General features: G+C 30.1%; 2 protein-coding genes across 3 annotated transcripts; both read right to left on the bottom strand.

Annotated features, from left to right (window-relative positions):
- Positions 1 to 3,164: 3,164 nt before the first annotated feature.
- LOC115722553 (uncharacterized) lies at positions 3,165 to 16,386 on the bottom strand. Of its 2 annotated transcripts, XR_009684426.1 has the most exons (16): positions 16,026 to 16,353; positions 15,723 to 15,872; positions 15,259 to 15,429; positions 14,707 to 14,850; positions 14,379 to 14,484; positions 14,144 to 14,292; positions 13,893 to 14,018; positions 13,566 to 13,709; positions 12,944 to 13,031; positions 11,884 to 12,257; positions 11,343 to 11,663; positions 10,914 to 11,144; positions 10,472 to 10,808; positions 6,522 to 10,339; positions 4,525 to 4,603; positions 3,165 to 3,351 (listed from the first exon to the last, which is right to left on the bottom strand). XR_009684426.1 is itself a non-coding variant. In XM_061103873.1 (13 exons), the coding sequence occupies exons 1-13, from the start codon at positions 16,230 to 16,232 to the stop codon at positions 10,674 to 10,676; spliced, it is 2,346 nt and encodes a 781-aa protein (XP_060959856.1). In that variant the 5' UTR covers positions 16,233 to 16,386; the 3' UTR covers positions 10,436 to 10,673. The 2 variants fall into 2 exon arrangements, 1 of the variants encoding a protein (XP_060959856.1); XM_061103873.1 differs by lacking the exons at positions 3,165 to 3,351; positions 4,525 to 4,603; positions 6,522 to 10,339 and having other exon boundaries at positions 10,436 to 10,808; positions 16,026 to 16,386.
- Positions 6,518 to 7,316, bottom strand: LOC133031012 (uncharacterized). The gene is made up of 2 exons (XM_061104198.1): positions 7,304 to 7,316; positions 6,518 to 6,918 (listed from the first exon to the last, which is right to left on the bottom strand). Exons 1-2 carry the CDS (start codon positions 7,314 to 7,316, stop codon positions 6,518 to 6,520), a joined length of 414 nt encoding a protein of 137 aa, XP_060960181.1.
- Positions 16,387 to 16,790: the final 404 nt, after the last annotated feature.

The raw sequence follows: 16,790 nt of genomic DNA, 5'->3' as shown, positions 1-16,790 counted from the left end.
TAATTTATTCAAAATATTAGTCCTAAACCAACACCAAAATTTAAATTTAATTGTTTCCAAAATATCTTAATTAAAATAAATTGTACCTTAGCATATATACTGTAATATATAATAATAAAAATAAAACTGTATATGTATATAAAATAGGTAAGCTAAAAAAAAGATTATATATTTATATATACAAACTTATGATCTTGCTTTCAATTGCAAGAAAGGCCACATTAACATTATATATGTACATATCTTACTGAAGCCATTTAACCGCAGGAAGGAAAAAACAAATAAATAAATAAATAAAATAACATCAGGAAGATGCAATTCAAAAAACTGAATATATATTATATAAACCTGACATACATGTAGCCGAACATACATATATGGGGAAGTTACATACACATATATCCAAGCCAAAATAGTACACACATATATATAATATGACTCAATGATCCGAAACCGATAAAGCATAACAGTCAACGACAATCAACAAAATATATATATTCACTTTCAATTGTATATAACACCACCCAACACAAAATTAATCACCCAAAATATTTACACCATACGGAAGAATAGAAAATTTATGATCAAGAAACCTTAATTTAAAAAATCTCAAATTTCATAAACAAAATCATCAGATCTTCAATCAATTTAGCAAAAGGTAGCTCTGGTACCACTTGATAGGATTTATAAAACACTCAAAGAAATATATAAATCACAGATCCAAACATATTCCTAAAAGTGCTTTAATATAGAAAACCCTAAATCATAAATCTATAAAGCCTTTGCTAAATTAAAGAAGAAGAAGATGATAAAATATGAGCGGAAGCACTAACCTGAAGCCATTGTTGGAGATTGTAGAGAAGGTTTTGATCTTCCAAGAATACACTATTTTCTAGAGTATTTTCTCTGATGGGGAAGGAGAGAATACAGAACCTTTAGTGTTTCTTGGGGACCACTACCTATTTATAGACTCATCTTAGAATGAGTTTTGGGTATTTATAATTTGGCCCCTCAACAAATTATAAATTAACTTATGGTATCTACACATTAATTCCATGACACTTTAATACCCTTTTGATACCCATAACATAATTGGTCACTTAATTTTGTATCACACTTTATAATAGCATATACATTATACATATGTGCCCACATAGGATTTTTAATCCAACACATCCTTCCAAAACTAATTAAAAATCTTTATTAGTTTCCTTTAAAATTAAATTTATGGTAATAATAAGTAATAATTATTAGTTGTCATTATATATTAAAGAGTAATTTATATTGTAAATATTTAAGTTTAATTTTCGGTTGTAAATAAATATTTAAATTTATTTTTAATTGTAATAATAACTAAGTTATGTTTTTAGAATTTCTGTAAGTAATTGACTGTTAAGTGTCAAATCATTATCCACGTGTCATTTTCTTATTAGTATATTTAAATTAATTTTTAAATAAATAATAAATATTTAATAACTTAAACAATCATGAACTGTCACGTGGCCGTTGATTTCACACTTAACGACCGAGTACTGATAAAAGTTCCAAAATTATAACTTATGTATTATTATAGTAAAAAATTAAACTTAAATATTTATCTACAATCAAAAGTTAAATATTAGTATTTATACAATAAATTATTTTATATTAAATTAAACTATTTAATGCAACCATCAAGTTCTTTACTAACAAATAATAATAGAGAAAAAATGTACTATTGTTGTGGGTGGGTAGAATTTTTAATTATTTTTATAAATAATTAAACATAATGTGTTAAAATTTGAAACTATCAATCATATAATCTATTGGCTATTGTAATAACTAGCCATATTCTTCAAAACTATATTAAGAATTAAGATAACACAATAACATGGACCACTCTAGCAAGTTTTTATTTTCTCAAAGTTTCTAAATTAGGGACAAGAAGTAATTATTTATTAATTTAATTGTTGGTTTGTATATTTATATAATCCATCATTTGATTCCAATATTGTCCAAAATGAGTAGGGTTTGTTTGGTTGGTAACAGGGCCGGCCCTAGGCGCGGGCTAAGGGCCCACTCATTTTAAGAGCCTAAATAAAAAAAAATTCTTTTAAAAGATATACATATTTTTTTAATAATTTTTAAAAATATCATTTATTTTTATAGTAAAAGCCTAATTTTTTTTTCCTGTAGTCCATTTCAACTCAAGACCGACCCTAATTAGCAACATAGATAAACATAATAATGCTCCTCCTTCAATATGAAATGAACAAAACATCTTGAGCTTCTCAAACTATTTTTATATATATACATATACATTATAAGGATATTGGCTACTTCAATTATATAATTTGTGACATTTAATTCTATAAATCATTTTTTTTTATTATTATTATGTTGACATTTAATTTGTGACATTTATCAATTTGTGTCGAAATCTGTTTTGCCACCCTTAGTTACAGGTAATTTATTAATCATTTTTATTTAATTTTTAAATTAATCACAACCGTTTTACAATGATGCAACAACCAAAATAAATGTAACCACCATAGTTACATATTTAATATAACTATTTAAACCTCCTCTATATATATAAGTATATGTGTATTCAAATTATGCACTAAAATATTACACCTAATAACATAGTAGTTTTTGACTCAAAAATAAAATAAAATAAATAACATAGTAGTTTTCTTCCGGATTCTACTATTAAAAATCAGTGTCATATATACACTATTTCCACCCAATGCACTAAAGTATTATACCCACTAACCGTTAACCAATCACAAATACTATTTTAGACTTTGTATTTTGTAAAAGTTACTAATTAGATCCTCTGTTTTGTTAAATGATAAAATGAACTCTGTATTTTCTAAAATCATAAAAATAGGACCCTAAACTTAATTTTCGACAATTTTTTTTTAATATAACCAACTTGAAAATAATTTGTAACACGAACAGATACAGAAAATGTAAACAATTTTGTCATAACACCCTTAAATCGGATTATTATTAAATTTTATTTTGATAAAAAACCAATTTAGAGTCCTATTTGTACCATTTTAGAAAATACATGATCTATTTTGTCATTTAACAAAATAAATGGTCTAATTTATAACTTTTACAAAACACAAGATCTAAAATAGTATTTACCCTTATTTTGAGAGAGATAAAGAAACTAATTGTGGAGGAGGGCCATTTCCTTACCTTTATTTTCCATAACAAATTAGGCATGTCATTGAAATAAGACACAAAAAGGGTGCACTAGCTAAAACCTATATGAAGTCAACCAAGCAAAAGACATAAAGTTTAGTTCTCTCAAATTTATTCCAGAAGAGATGCATTGGAAGGAAGAAAGGAGATCCCCATCTGCAACAATACCAAAGAAATATAAGATTTAACTATGATGTAATGTTATTATTAACAAAAGGAAATGAAAGAAAATCATAATTAAAAAAATGGTTTTGAATTGTTATATTTAATTTGTTTTCATCTTTCCACATTGTGATCTTGTTTAATATCATTTGGTCACTATAATAAATAGGGAAATCTGTCTTTTTTAGGCTTGTATTTTTTAAAATTTATCGGTAAGTGTCAAGTCATTATCTGTGTATTATTTTGTTATTTGTATATTTAAATTAATTTTTAAATAAAAAATAAAAATTTAATGATCTGAACAAATTAAGAACTGTTACATGACTATTGACTTGATACTTAACAATTAGGTACCTACGGAAAGTTTCAAAAATATAACTTCAGTATTATTACATTCAAAAATTAAACTTATGTATTTATATGTAACCAAGAGTTAAATTTATATATTTATGCTGCAAATTATTCTAATTAAAAAAATAATTTTTATTAAGTCATAGAAGATTCATTGTGTCAAATCAATAATTAAATTGATCAAATAATTATTAATCAATGAAAGCCTAAATACATTAAACCGAGTATAAGCTACATTAAATCTTAATCAATGCATCAAGTTTTTAACAGAGAAAGAGAACAAAATTCAAAAGTAGTGTTGGTTAAATTGCATTTTTTCACTCTTCTAAGAAGAAAAATATTGTCTTTTTCAATACTTGTATATACTTTTAAAGGTAAATGTGTTTGATTGGTCTAACATTGTTCAAGATGGGACACTAATGCATGTGAAAGCTATAATAAACATTAATAATGATCATGTTTTATGGAGTTGATGGGTGAAAAATATGGTTTGTCCCCTCTTAACTACACAAAATGAAAATATCATATTTGTTGGCAACATGAAAAAAATTGGCTTGTCTCCTCCTAACAACTCAAAAACTAATGATATAGAAAAATATTGAAGAATTTGATTTGAAATGAGAACATGTAAAATTTTTGTGTCCCAATTGAGGTCTAACCCTCAACCACCAAAACATTCAATGATCATAATTAATAGTCCTTTTGATATACTATTCACACTTCTAAGATTTATATAGGCAATTTCAACATTAAGATTAGACACTTATGAGAGTAACACTTGAAAAGAAGGATAAAAGAAAGAAAGAAAAATCTCACCTTTAGGCAAAATCCTCATTATTGAATGACACAAACACAAGAGTTCCTTACTCCTTCAAGTTCACCATCTTCTGATACACTATCAATTCACAAATTGTCATAAGAAGTTGTGTTAAGACATGGTTAGAAGTAGAATTCTAAAGCAACATTTAAACTATTATACTAAACATCTCAAGAAAGAAAGACATGTTATCATTTTTTTTTACTCATGTCCCACCAGGTGAAAAAACATCAAACAAGTAATTTACTTGCTGTAAAATCACATGGTCATCCCCAATAAATTTGGTAATTAACTACTTTAACCCCCACAATGTCATATTTGAAACTACAATAAATTAGGAGTATTATTTTTACGCATCTTATAGTGACCAACACCATACTGATATTGAATTGCATCAAAATATATAAGACCTTATATTAAATTGCACTAATAGCGATATGACACCTTAAGATACTCCTTAACATTTCTCAATAACTTACCATTAACTAAATCAAGAAATTTGGACAATATCTCTTACTTCGCCTCTACTATAGGAGCATATTCAATTTTTGACATTTTTTTTTAATAAATCACGCCTCTTTATTAATAGCAATTAACTAAAATAATAACATACAATTCAATTAGAGCATCTTTTTTGTTGGAGACACCACCAAGATTAAAATTAGATAAATTAATAAACCAAATAATCAGCCATCTAATTCCTAAATTATTTGCCAAAAAAAACTAAAATATAATCACATAAAAAAAATTGCAATATCACTTTCATTCAATGCTCAGAAAATACAATAGTAAAAATTATATTTTATTTTGTTTTATAGGATGGTGCATCCAATATATTTTTTGAGAAATTCTAAATAATTTATGACATAAAATATAAAGATCAAAATAATCAATTAATTCCACAAGCATAAAATAAAAACAGTACTAGTGTAACAAACTATATTTGAATCATATTTTCTAAAAACATAGAAAATACCTATTATAACTATAATATTTATAATTTCTCCTTATACCGAAAATAAAAAATATTCTATAGTAAAGTCAAAAATGATACTCACACCTAAAATTTGAGATTATATCAAAAATATGCAAAAACAATAACAAAAAATTAGGAAAATAAGGTTATACAAAATTTTAAATATTTTTACAATTTTTAAAATTTTATTTACACAAAATACGATTTTTTAAGATAATTTTATGTTGTACTCTTATTATTTTGTTGTTAATTTTTTGTTATTTGTATATTATTTTTTAATGTTGTTTGAATATTATTTTCATGTAGTTTTCTTGTTATTTATGTTATTTTTATGAACACGGTAAAAATATATAAAAAAAATTCTTTAGACGTAGTATAAAAATTTTATAAAAAATAATAGTTATGTATATTTTTCCTAAACAATTTCCCATTATAACATTTTTTTTTGGGTTAACCAACTTGTTGTATGGTGTAGTGGTAGGAATTGCCTTTACTATCATCCTTCCTTTGCCTACTTTGTCAAGGGTTCAAAACCCACAATCCCTCTTGAAGAGTTTAAAAAAAAATTGGCCCTTTGAAAGCTAGCTTAGTGTAGGTGGTGTTATCTGTATGATGGGAACTTTGAGGTGATTACCGATGGCCTAATGAGCATTGCTATTAGACACCACTAGTGTCCAACACCTTTTATAGGTGACACCTTACGATTGGTTAGTGATATTCTCTAAAAGTTATTTTTTAGGTTATATGAGACACGCTACTTGATTACATCAGTACCAATATAACACCAAAGAAAGTATAAGACATCAATAATATTTTTTAGCAATTCCCTGACCTAATTAAGGGAGACGGGAAGTATAAGATTTCTATAGCTGACACGTGATCTCTGAGAATGTTAAAATGATCAAAAGGATAGAGAAAGAATCTGAACCACGTCATCCTTTTTTATTCAAAACAAAAAAAAAAAAAACTTTTTTTTTGAGTTATACACAAAAAAAATAAAAAAAAAAAGTATTTAATTACCTTGGCTCAAATTCCTGAACATGAGCAATATCATCTCCATGAGCATCAGGCCAAGTAACTTTCCTCTTTTCTATCTTTGCTTCTTCTTCTTCTTCTTCTAACTTTGATGATTGATTATTCTTATTCACCACTGTTTTCTTCAAATTACTCTTGAGATTAAAGGGTCCTTCTTGTTGTTGTTGTTGTTGTTGACTAATAATCTTCTGATGAGACACATTAGACCCACTTCTTTTTCTTCTTCTTCTTCTTCTTCTTCTTCCATTTTTACCAATATCATCAAAACCTTGTTCTTCCAAAAACCCATCTTTCTTTTCAGCCTGAGATAGCTTCTTGGTATTTTTGATATTGACATTATTATTATTATTATTATTGGTATTATTAGTATTGTTGTTAAACCCTTTTGAGGGTACATAGCAAGAACACACTAAAGAGGTGCACTTGTTTTGAGCCGTGGCCGCCAGGAGTAACAATTGTACGGACAAATTTACAATAATATACAAAAAAAAAAAAAAAAGACAAATAAAAATGAAAGCTTTATGATATGTTTTGCTCTTGGCTACAACAAAAATCAAACTCTTGTACTAAAATCACCATGGCAAAGGGTTTGAGATATGAGATGGGAAATGGATCAAAAATAAGAAAGGGAAAATAAAAATGAAATCTTTGGAGAAACAAAAGTTTTAGTTTATATGTAAATGATTGTTATGATTTGTGTTAAAGGTTTGTTTTTTATTTATTTTTTTGGGTTGGGTTGGGAAAGGTTGAGAATAGGTAAGAGGTACAATCATATTTCATGCCTTATCTCCTTCCACTAAAGGTGGCTTCACTTTTGCTTTTTTTTTTTATTTATTTATATAAAGATATATTTTTAATTTTTTAGTTTGTTTAGCACTCATTGTTAATTTTATTAATATTATTAATTAATGTAGTTAAATGGGTGAAACCAAAAAAAGGAGTGCTCTTTATCTTTTGACTGTTTATAGAGGAAATACTCATTGTTTTGCTTATAATGAGGGAGCCTTTCAAATGGGGGCATCTAGTATTTTTTTTTTTATTATTATTTATAATAATAATAATATAATTTGGTGTACTAATTTGCTTTTTATGGCATGAGTTTGTTACAAGTGGGAAATTGAGGAGTTGGCAAATTGAGAATATTTTTATGCTTTGGGGTGGATTGGATTGTTCCAAAATATGAAATGTTTTTTAAGTTTAAGACACATTATGAAATGCAGCATCAAATTATGTGTACTTTATCTTTATGCCTTTGGCTTGGTCAGAATGTTGGTGTGGTTTGAGAAAAATCAAGTACTTTTTATGAATGGAATATTGCCAATAATTACTCTAAATGCTTACTTTTATTAAAACCATGAGCAAGGGGGTCATCATTTAGGCAACTCAAACTATCTATCATCAAATTTGACAAAGAATATTGTACCACAATACGGGTTGGACAGTCTTGCATGATTCAAATTAAGTAAATTATCTACTTACTTGATTGTAAGGGGAAAGTCACCTGAAATCTAAGTAAGATGGTCGCTTCACTTAAAATTAAGATAAATTTTAATTTATTCAGAATTTATACTTAAAATATTTTGGCAATTCATATAAATATTAATTTCATCAAATATTATTAAATAATATTATTCGGTGTTATTATAAAAATATTCTTAAAAATAGAGAAAGTCGTAAGTTTAAAATTTTACTTCTAATTTTGCCTTATTATCTCTTGTTAAGAGAGAGATCAATTTATTATTGATTATTGATTCTTACAGTACATGTAGGAAGAATTTTTGAGTGGGTTGGAAAATAAATTATGTGTTTGGTAGGGAGGAAAGAAAATGGAGAAAATAGATATAGAATGGTACATTTTTTCTTCAAATGTACAAAATTCAGGCTTTTCAAAAATAAAAAGAAGAAAAAATGACAAAATAAGTATATTAAATGTCCTAAATACCTTTCATAACAAATAAATAATATATATTTTAAAATAATAATATAGTAATTTTAATAAATAATTAACTTTACATCATTCTAACTCTACTTCCAATACCAAATAATATGAAGGAGACATGTTATCCTCAAATTCCACTTCCATCATACTCTCTACCTTTCTTAAACTGTCCCCCATACTAATTTCCTTCCCTCTCACCAAACATATTAAGTTACTAGTTACTACAATCTAGTAAAATATAGCTTTACAATCAAAGAAAAATATTTTACATAGATAGACATGTAGAAGAATACATGTACATATACTCTTTAGCTAGCCATCTTATTTTTATTTTTTCTTACTTTGATTGGCTGAACAAATTATTTCACCATCAAATTAAAATGGTTGATCCACAATCCAACAAATATTTATCCCTTAAAATAATATGGGACAAAAACATGTGGTGATGGTAGTATATGTTAAGAATTTTTTTCATCACATATTCTCAAGACTTTTCCACAATGTTAGTTAATTTAATCTACATACCTTTGATGGAGATTTCTTAAATGGTATGTGAAATAGTGGTGGCAGAAAATAATACACACATACAAATCAAAAGTGAAACTAGCCATAAATTCACTCTATGTAAGAACAAACCGGTTTTTGGCTAATTTTTGATTGTTAAATATGTGTCGGTGGATATAGATAGCTTATCGAATCTATTTTAATATTAGTGTAAAATTATTATGTATGGTTATTTCGACAAATGGATATAGAATAGGTTATGTTTGGTAGGAAGGAGGGATGAGAATGATAATTGTTCTCCCTTGAGTGTTGTTTAGTGTTAAGAGTAAAGTTAAAAGGATAAAAAGTAAAATAAATATTAAAATGATTGTTTTATCATTTTTAATATAATTATATATTATTTTTTTGAAGGTAAAAAAAACATTTAATATGATTTTTTTTTTGTTAATTGTCTTAAATTCCTTCATTGACTAAAAGTTGTGTATTTAGAAGATCTCCCTCTATCTCTCCCTCTTGCCAAACAAGAAAATTCATCCATTCCTCTATTCCTCTTCCTCCTTCCTTCTCTCCACTCCACCAAACATAATGTAATTATCCTATCTTAGGCTATGTTTGGTAAGAATGATGGAAAGTAGAATGGAAGGAAATGATAGAGAATATGAAAGGTGGAGATAAAAGTAGCTCTACTCTATATTATTTAGCACTAGAAGTGAAATTAAAATAATAAAACATAAATTAATTACTAAAATTACAACACTATCATTCCTAATATAATTATTCATTATTTTTTTAAGGGCAAATATAATATTGTATATATATATGTCTTTTTTTTTTTTTCTTTTCTAAATCCATTCATTTTAAGAAGGATTAAAACTTGAGTTAGGACTTTCCCTCCACCTTTCCATTACTTTTTGCCAAACAAATAATTTCACCTATCCTCCATCTCTTTCCTTCCACTCCTCATTCATTCCACCATTTTAACCATAGTGTTAACTTTAGGCTTTTTATTTTATCAGATATTGAGCTGATTTGAGAAAGAAAAGGACCCCTTTTTCTTGTGGTGAAATGAAAATTCACTTTTTTTTTTGGTCCGTATTGTTAGGGCACGCGGGCTCTACTCCTGACTGAACTCTGCTATTTGATTATTATGACAAGGAAAGTTGAACAATGGTGTGTTGATTGGTTAGATATTTAGACATGAAATGATTCCAGCTGTCTGGAAGGAAGTAAATGGTGAAAAAAGAAAATTTAAAAGACACAACACAAATATTTATGTCCCTTCTCTCTGCTTGTTCTCCACCTAAGAGAGACAAAAAGTTTTTTATGTGGGTCCAACAACAACTCCTCCTCCTTCAATTTGCTACCTCAGTAGACAAGACCAAATCACTCTTGTTAGTATAGTATATCATTAATCAAAAGAATGAAAGAAGAGAAGGAAAGTAATAAAGCTAAGCTGTTTGTTTAAATGGAAAATAAAATAATATAAAATTACCTTTTACTATATACAGATTAAGTATATAGTGATTTGAATTGGAACTTGTTATATACAATGATGAGGTTTTCTTCAGTTCCTTGGTAGTGTTGGTTGGATTTGGATATGGCACTTACATATATATGGGATACTGTTTTACAATTATATATATAAACAATTGAGGCCTTCATGTAGCAACCAAAGTTAAGATTAAGAATGTTTTCTACAAAAATGTGTCTCGAATGACGCGAGCTAATACTCTAGAAGTTAATCGGTTGATAACTTCCGGAAGTATTGTGGTGGAGATGCCTGGCAACACCGGGAGAAGCTCTTGAAAAACCCGAGGAATATTCAAACTCTGTTGACATCCCCACCCCAACACAAACAGGATAATTAGTATTGAGATGGAACTTCATAAGTTAAATGATGTCTGAAAGTGATATATAAGTTTTGATTAATTTACCTCATTTGATGGTTTTGGTATTGAAGTTCCAGCAGTTAAAAACTCAACAACTTTTTGGACATTGTTTAATATAACTTTGTCTTCTTCGGTTACTGTTGGTAGAAGCCCTGCCGGTTTGAATGGTCCGAAAGTAGGGGCCATACTGAAGATAGGGGTAGTATTTCCAAGTCCAAGGAGTGCCATTGTACGCACCAACTGTTCCCTTGTGACTGCATCGATGCCCTTTACGATCTATTTCAATATCAAAGGTAATGGTCAAACTTCAGAGAAAATTCACAATCTATTTGTGTATTGAAGTAAAGCTCAAACTTGGAGAAAGTATGCATTAATTCAGTGCTGGATGAAAACCAAGTGAAAAAATCTGTGCATGCAGAAAAAGTGAAATGGAGTTCTACAGATTCATAAAAAAATCGTCACTATGAGAAGTACCTCGTCCAGAAGAAATTCTCGGAAGAAGTTTCCTTTATCAGAAAGAAGGAATCCCAAAGCTGCCCTTGTTTGGACAGGCTCCTGTTGAGATAGATTTGGTAGCATTAATGGGAATGTATTTTCTGTTGTACGTTGCATCAGGCCGAGTTCGGCCATATCACCATTCAGATCCTCTCCACCTCCACTTTTAGCAGCCGTTATGAAATTCTCAAAGGCTTGCATAACATCAATGAATCTTTCTGCATCGAAAACTCCAGATTTCCCGTATATTGTATAGCGTAAAGCATTCCTTAGACGTGGAGATTCATCGGTTAGGAGCCTCTGATAGTGAAAGGAAGGAGTTAGAAAACAGTACATAATAATTTTCAGTTATTCAGCAAAATAGTATTTGCACAAAAACATGCCCTGATCTAAGTATGTCATCAGACAAATTACCCATCAAAATAATATTTGCATTTTGCACAAAAACATGCCCATCATTGTCTAATTTCAATGTGGCAAAGTAAAAAGATTGCCTAAGCATATTTGTAAGATCAATTACCTGTGCAATGTATGGATAGGCCTCATCTACAATCGCAAATTCAGGATTTCCAACTAAAGCTATGCCTTCCAGCACCCCAATTGCCCTGATTATGAGGGCAAAATAAGGGGGTATCCGAAACGGATAGTCAAATGTTATCTGAGCCAAGTCTGCTGCCAGCTCCTGGAAATTGATATTTTTAGCACCTCCACCTTCAAGTGCCTGATCAAAAACCTTGGCCAGGACAGGCAAAATGGGTTCCAAATTAACACCTTCTGGAATGAAACCAAGTTTAACGAAGTCTCTGACTATGGCTCCATAATCACGATGTATAAGATGAGCAATTGCTTCGATCATTCCATACTTTTGATCGTCCGTTAATTTTGTGACAAGTCCTATTATAGGCAAATCAAACGTATCATAAACAAGTCGTCTTTATAGAATAAAGCATTAATCTATTAATCCACTCAAAAGAACATTCTTCAATAATCAAAACAACAATACATCAAGCACTCAACAAGAGTGATCAAAGACACATCTCATCTGCAATTGAGATAAAACAATCTTTTTGCAGTTGAGAAAGACTCGTCAATGAAAGAAATAATTGTATATCAAATCTGAAAATAATTATTAAGAAAACTAAAGACATCAAAACATAGCTGCATTTTAAAGCAGAAAGGCCATGGGTTATGAATGTCCTGTAGCAAAGGGTGCAATGTATTTTGTTAATTTTCAAACATCTATAATCATAATGGATCTTTTCTTTATTGTATTTTTTTGTCAAAATTTTATTTTCGATCATTATTCCTTAGATTTAAATGAATGACATTTCATTTGACCAAGTGGATGCCTAATGTCTTGTCTTTCATATCCTTTACCTGTTTGAAGTTGTCAGTCGTGCTTAGATAAATGAGGAATATCCACATTTATAGATGTTCCGAGGAAAAAAAATCACTTATTACCATTTAAGAATACAGAACTGGGTTCAAAATAAGTAATTCTAGCAAATCTCACTGAATACTAATAATGATGTAAATATGCTACAATTTTATTTTTAAAAAATAATGATGTAAATTGTTACCAAAATCAAGAATAGCTAGCTTCCCATCTGGAGTCCGAATTAAATTTCCAGGATGAGGATCAGCATGAAAAAAACCAGTGTCAAGCAGCTGCAATTAAAATGACACAAGTTTACTTTTAAATATGTAATGCAGTGGTTAATTATTTTTCCAAAATTAGAATATAATAGAATACCATTGCTACTGAGAATTTATTATGAGTTATGAATATAAATAAGAATAATTTAAACAGGAATTTTAGCACCATTGCATGTCAGCAAAGCTACCCTAGTTTGAAAGCACATAATACATGGGCTAATGAAATTTCTTTTAAACAAGTAATGTTTCCCAGCGTTTCCCAACCTTGAACAGATAAGAATAAAGTTTCATGTTCGAGCTGTTGCATTCAATTCTTCAAACATAGAGCAACAATTTATGTATAGAATCACTAAAACACTTAATTCTTTGGCTCCCCGCAAAACATTTGTCAAATTAGCAAGGCAGCAAGATGTAAGCATCTACCGTGAGATAATGCTTTGAATTGGGAAAATGTTAGCAAACAGAGGATCCCATTTTCTATGATAAAGATATTAAGTCAATGTCTCCAGAAGGTGTAAGATTCCTAAGCTATTGCCAGTAACTTACCTGCTTCAGATAGCAGATTACTCCAACATTAACAAGTTCTCCAACATCACTTTCTGTACTTTGTGAAAGCTTTTCTCCTTCAACCCATCCGGTAGTAAGAACCTTTCTTGAAGTATACTTCTCGTAGGTTTGGGGGACAACAACCTGGAATGGAAAAACATGAAATAAGCAATATAAGAAAGTAATTTCATGAAGCGATCATAAATTAAAATCTCAGAAATCCCAAGTAACAGAATAGTTGTTTGCTAATCATAGTATTAAACAATACTTGCAGCTTCATAATAAACAAGAATTCAGATACAAAAAAGGAAAGGTTATCAAAGTCACCTGTGGAAGGTCCTTTTTCATCATTTCAGCAAAACGTGTTCCATTTTCACCCTCATTAACATAATCTAGCTCCTCAAAAAAACGGGCTGCCCATTCATCAACCAGTCCGACAACATCTACAGAGATCTGAAATGAATTAACAGGAAGAATGGAGATTGGGAGGAAGAAATCTTTTATTAACACTGGGTTCACCCCTTTGAAAACAAGTATTTGAAGGAAAGGAGCAATACTCTATTACTTGAGAAAACTACCTGGGGAAACTTGCGAAGAACCAGTCCCAAATTTCTTATGACGAACAGATCAACTGTTACAGTCTCAAGAACGAAGGGCCTTTGCACTTTAACAGCCACCAAATCACCATTTTCTTTCAACCGGCCCTTGTACACTTGTCCAAGGGATGCTGCCATAGAACACACACTATGAGCTTAAAGAGTTCTATGCTTTGTTGATAACAATTGCAACATCTATTTATACTCAGAAATCTACCAGCAGCAATGGGGGAAGGTGAGAGTTCAGAATATATCTCCTGCCATGGACGACCAAGCTCCTCTTCGATAAGAGCCATAGCGACATCATCTGGGAATGAAGGCACCTTCAAATATCATCAAACAGAAAAATCAGCTACAGAAATCAAATGAGAAAATCATAAACATGAAGTACTTTCATCAGCTTTTTTTTTTTTTTGGTATGAATCAAAAACCCCTCAATAGAATCTGATCATTTGCTTGGGAGATTATGCAAGAGCAATAAATAGAAGTTTTGAATTTCAATTGGTTAGTTGAATACAGAAAGGAAATAATCCAAATAACTCTACCTTATCACAGAGTTTTTGAAGCTCAGTCATCGCACTTGGTGAAAGTATATCAGGCCTAATGCTCAATGCTTGCCCAAGTTTGATATAAGCTGGACCCAAAGAGGTTACAATCTCCCTTAGCTCAATGGCTCTAGCAACTTCATTCTGGTGCATCGAAGAGTAAGAAGATTATAAAGCATAGATAATAAAAAGTTCATCTTTCATAACCATAATAGAAGGGTGGAACCTAAATTATGTCGGACAAAGTAATGAATTTTCGCAATCATTCATGAAGTCTGTTATGATGCTGAAGGAGGTGACAAATGTAATTATTATGTTCCTATTGCTTGACCATGAGTTCTTATGTTAAGTCCACAGTGATGTAAACCAGAATTTCCGTAAAAAAAAAGTCAAAGTTCAAATTGATTTGAGTGTTAAAAAAATGGGCATGCATCATGAGTGAACTGAACGTTGATGTTATGTATACTTGATGGCAATGAAATGACTTAATTTTATCACTTGTCTCAGACAATATCTCCAGCTCAGAAACAAAAGAATGGGCACACATATTACCTCTTTGACCTTTTTGTTTATGACATCTAATGCAATACGTGAAAGAAACCCCCCTGCAACAGACATTAATTGGACAATGCGTGTAGCAACAGCACGTGGACGTTTTCCCCAATAAGCAGAGATGCTAGCAGGATCATATACCAAAGGCAGAAATTCACTGCTTTCGTCTACCTACATAAGCAGAAATAACACAAAAACCACCAACCAATATAAATAATACCTTTATAGAAAGTTGCACATTTAGCTTACTAGTGCTATACATTTGAAAACTGAATAATTATAACACAGAAGCATAATAACTGAATTGCAACTTGGATTGGATATTCACTAATTAGTCTCACCCTCTTCACATAAAAGCTTTAATTTCAATCATGAATTCTATTCCAGTATTCTCAACATAATGAGGTGTTTCAATGGGAGAAAGAACTCAAATTCAACTGAATAATGAGTAAAAGTAATTATACCTCAACAAGGCGAAGCTCAACATTATCCTCAGCAAACTGAGAATCTCTTAAATTTGTTCCACGAAGACCTCTCATCAGTATCGCCAATTCTTCGTTTTCTTCCATCTGTGCCCTCACTCTTTTAATTTCCTTCGACATATCTCCAATCCTCTGCAAATTTCAAAACCAGTAAAGTACAAATACTAAATAAAACTACATAAAGCACAAATTAAACTCATCTCAGTTCAACTTCACTAACCAATCAAGCAAAATGAAAGCAAAATCTCACACAATAAATAACAACAATCACAAATATTAACTCACCGAGGAAACTCCATTAACAGATTTTGCCGGCGGAGGAGGTTTCGACGATCCTGTCGGAGGTGGTTTAGGTTCGGTAGCGACCGCAAGAACTCGACTGGTAGTCCGTTTGGGGATCCGAATTCTTCCGTACGAAGAGGATCTACGGGTCGGGAAGGTTCGACGCAGAGGCTCGATACCGTAGCAAACGAGGTGAGAAGCTGCGTCCATGGCGGACGCCGGAACTGTGGGAAGTAACAACCACTGTTTTAGAGAGAGAGAGAGAGAGAGAGAGAGAGAGAGAGAGAGAAATTGAATGGAGTGAATTCAGTAGTCACAGACGTGATTTTGTTGTATGTTTATTTTATTTTGTAGTGGGAAACCCAAGAACTGGCGGGTGATGATGGAACACGTGGCACCATATGGAACAATGCTAATTGGTAAGTCAGAGTCTTTTTTTTAATAATTATTATTATTATTATTATTTTTTAATAAATTATTTTAATTAATAAATAAAATATGTTACTTGGTGGGGAAAATTAGGGATCGTTAGTTGATTTGGATTATTTAGAGGACGTGACGTGTCGTTCTTTTCAAGAAAAATGAACAAATAGAAGTGTCATTTCATTTCAATCCTATAATGTTTTTTACATCAAATCATTATTAGCATTCCTATGCCATCTTTAATGGTAAAATTTAAAGTGGTGTTAAATCAATACTAACATTAAATTTTTTTTAACCCTCAAGTGGCATATGTGAGTGTCTGTCTTGGAGGTCTTGATTCGAGTC

This window comes from Cannabis sativa, chromosome 9, assembly GCF_029168945.1.
Source record: "Cannabis sativa cultivar Pink pepper isolate KNU-18-1 chromosome 9, ASM2916894v1, whole genome shotgun sequence".
Taxonomy (NCBI): domain Eukaryota; kingdom Viridiplantae; phylum Streptophyta; class Magnoliopsida; order Rosales; family Cannabaceae; genus Cannabis; species Cannabis sativa.
This window is presented reverse-complemented; position numbering and strand designations above follow the sequence as displayed.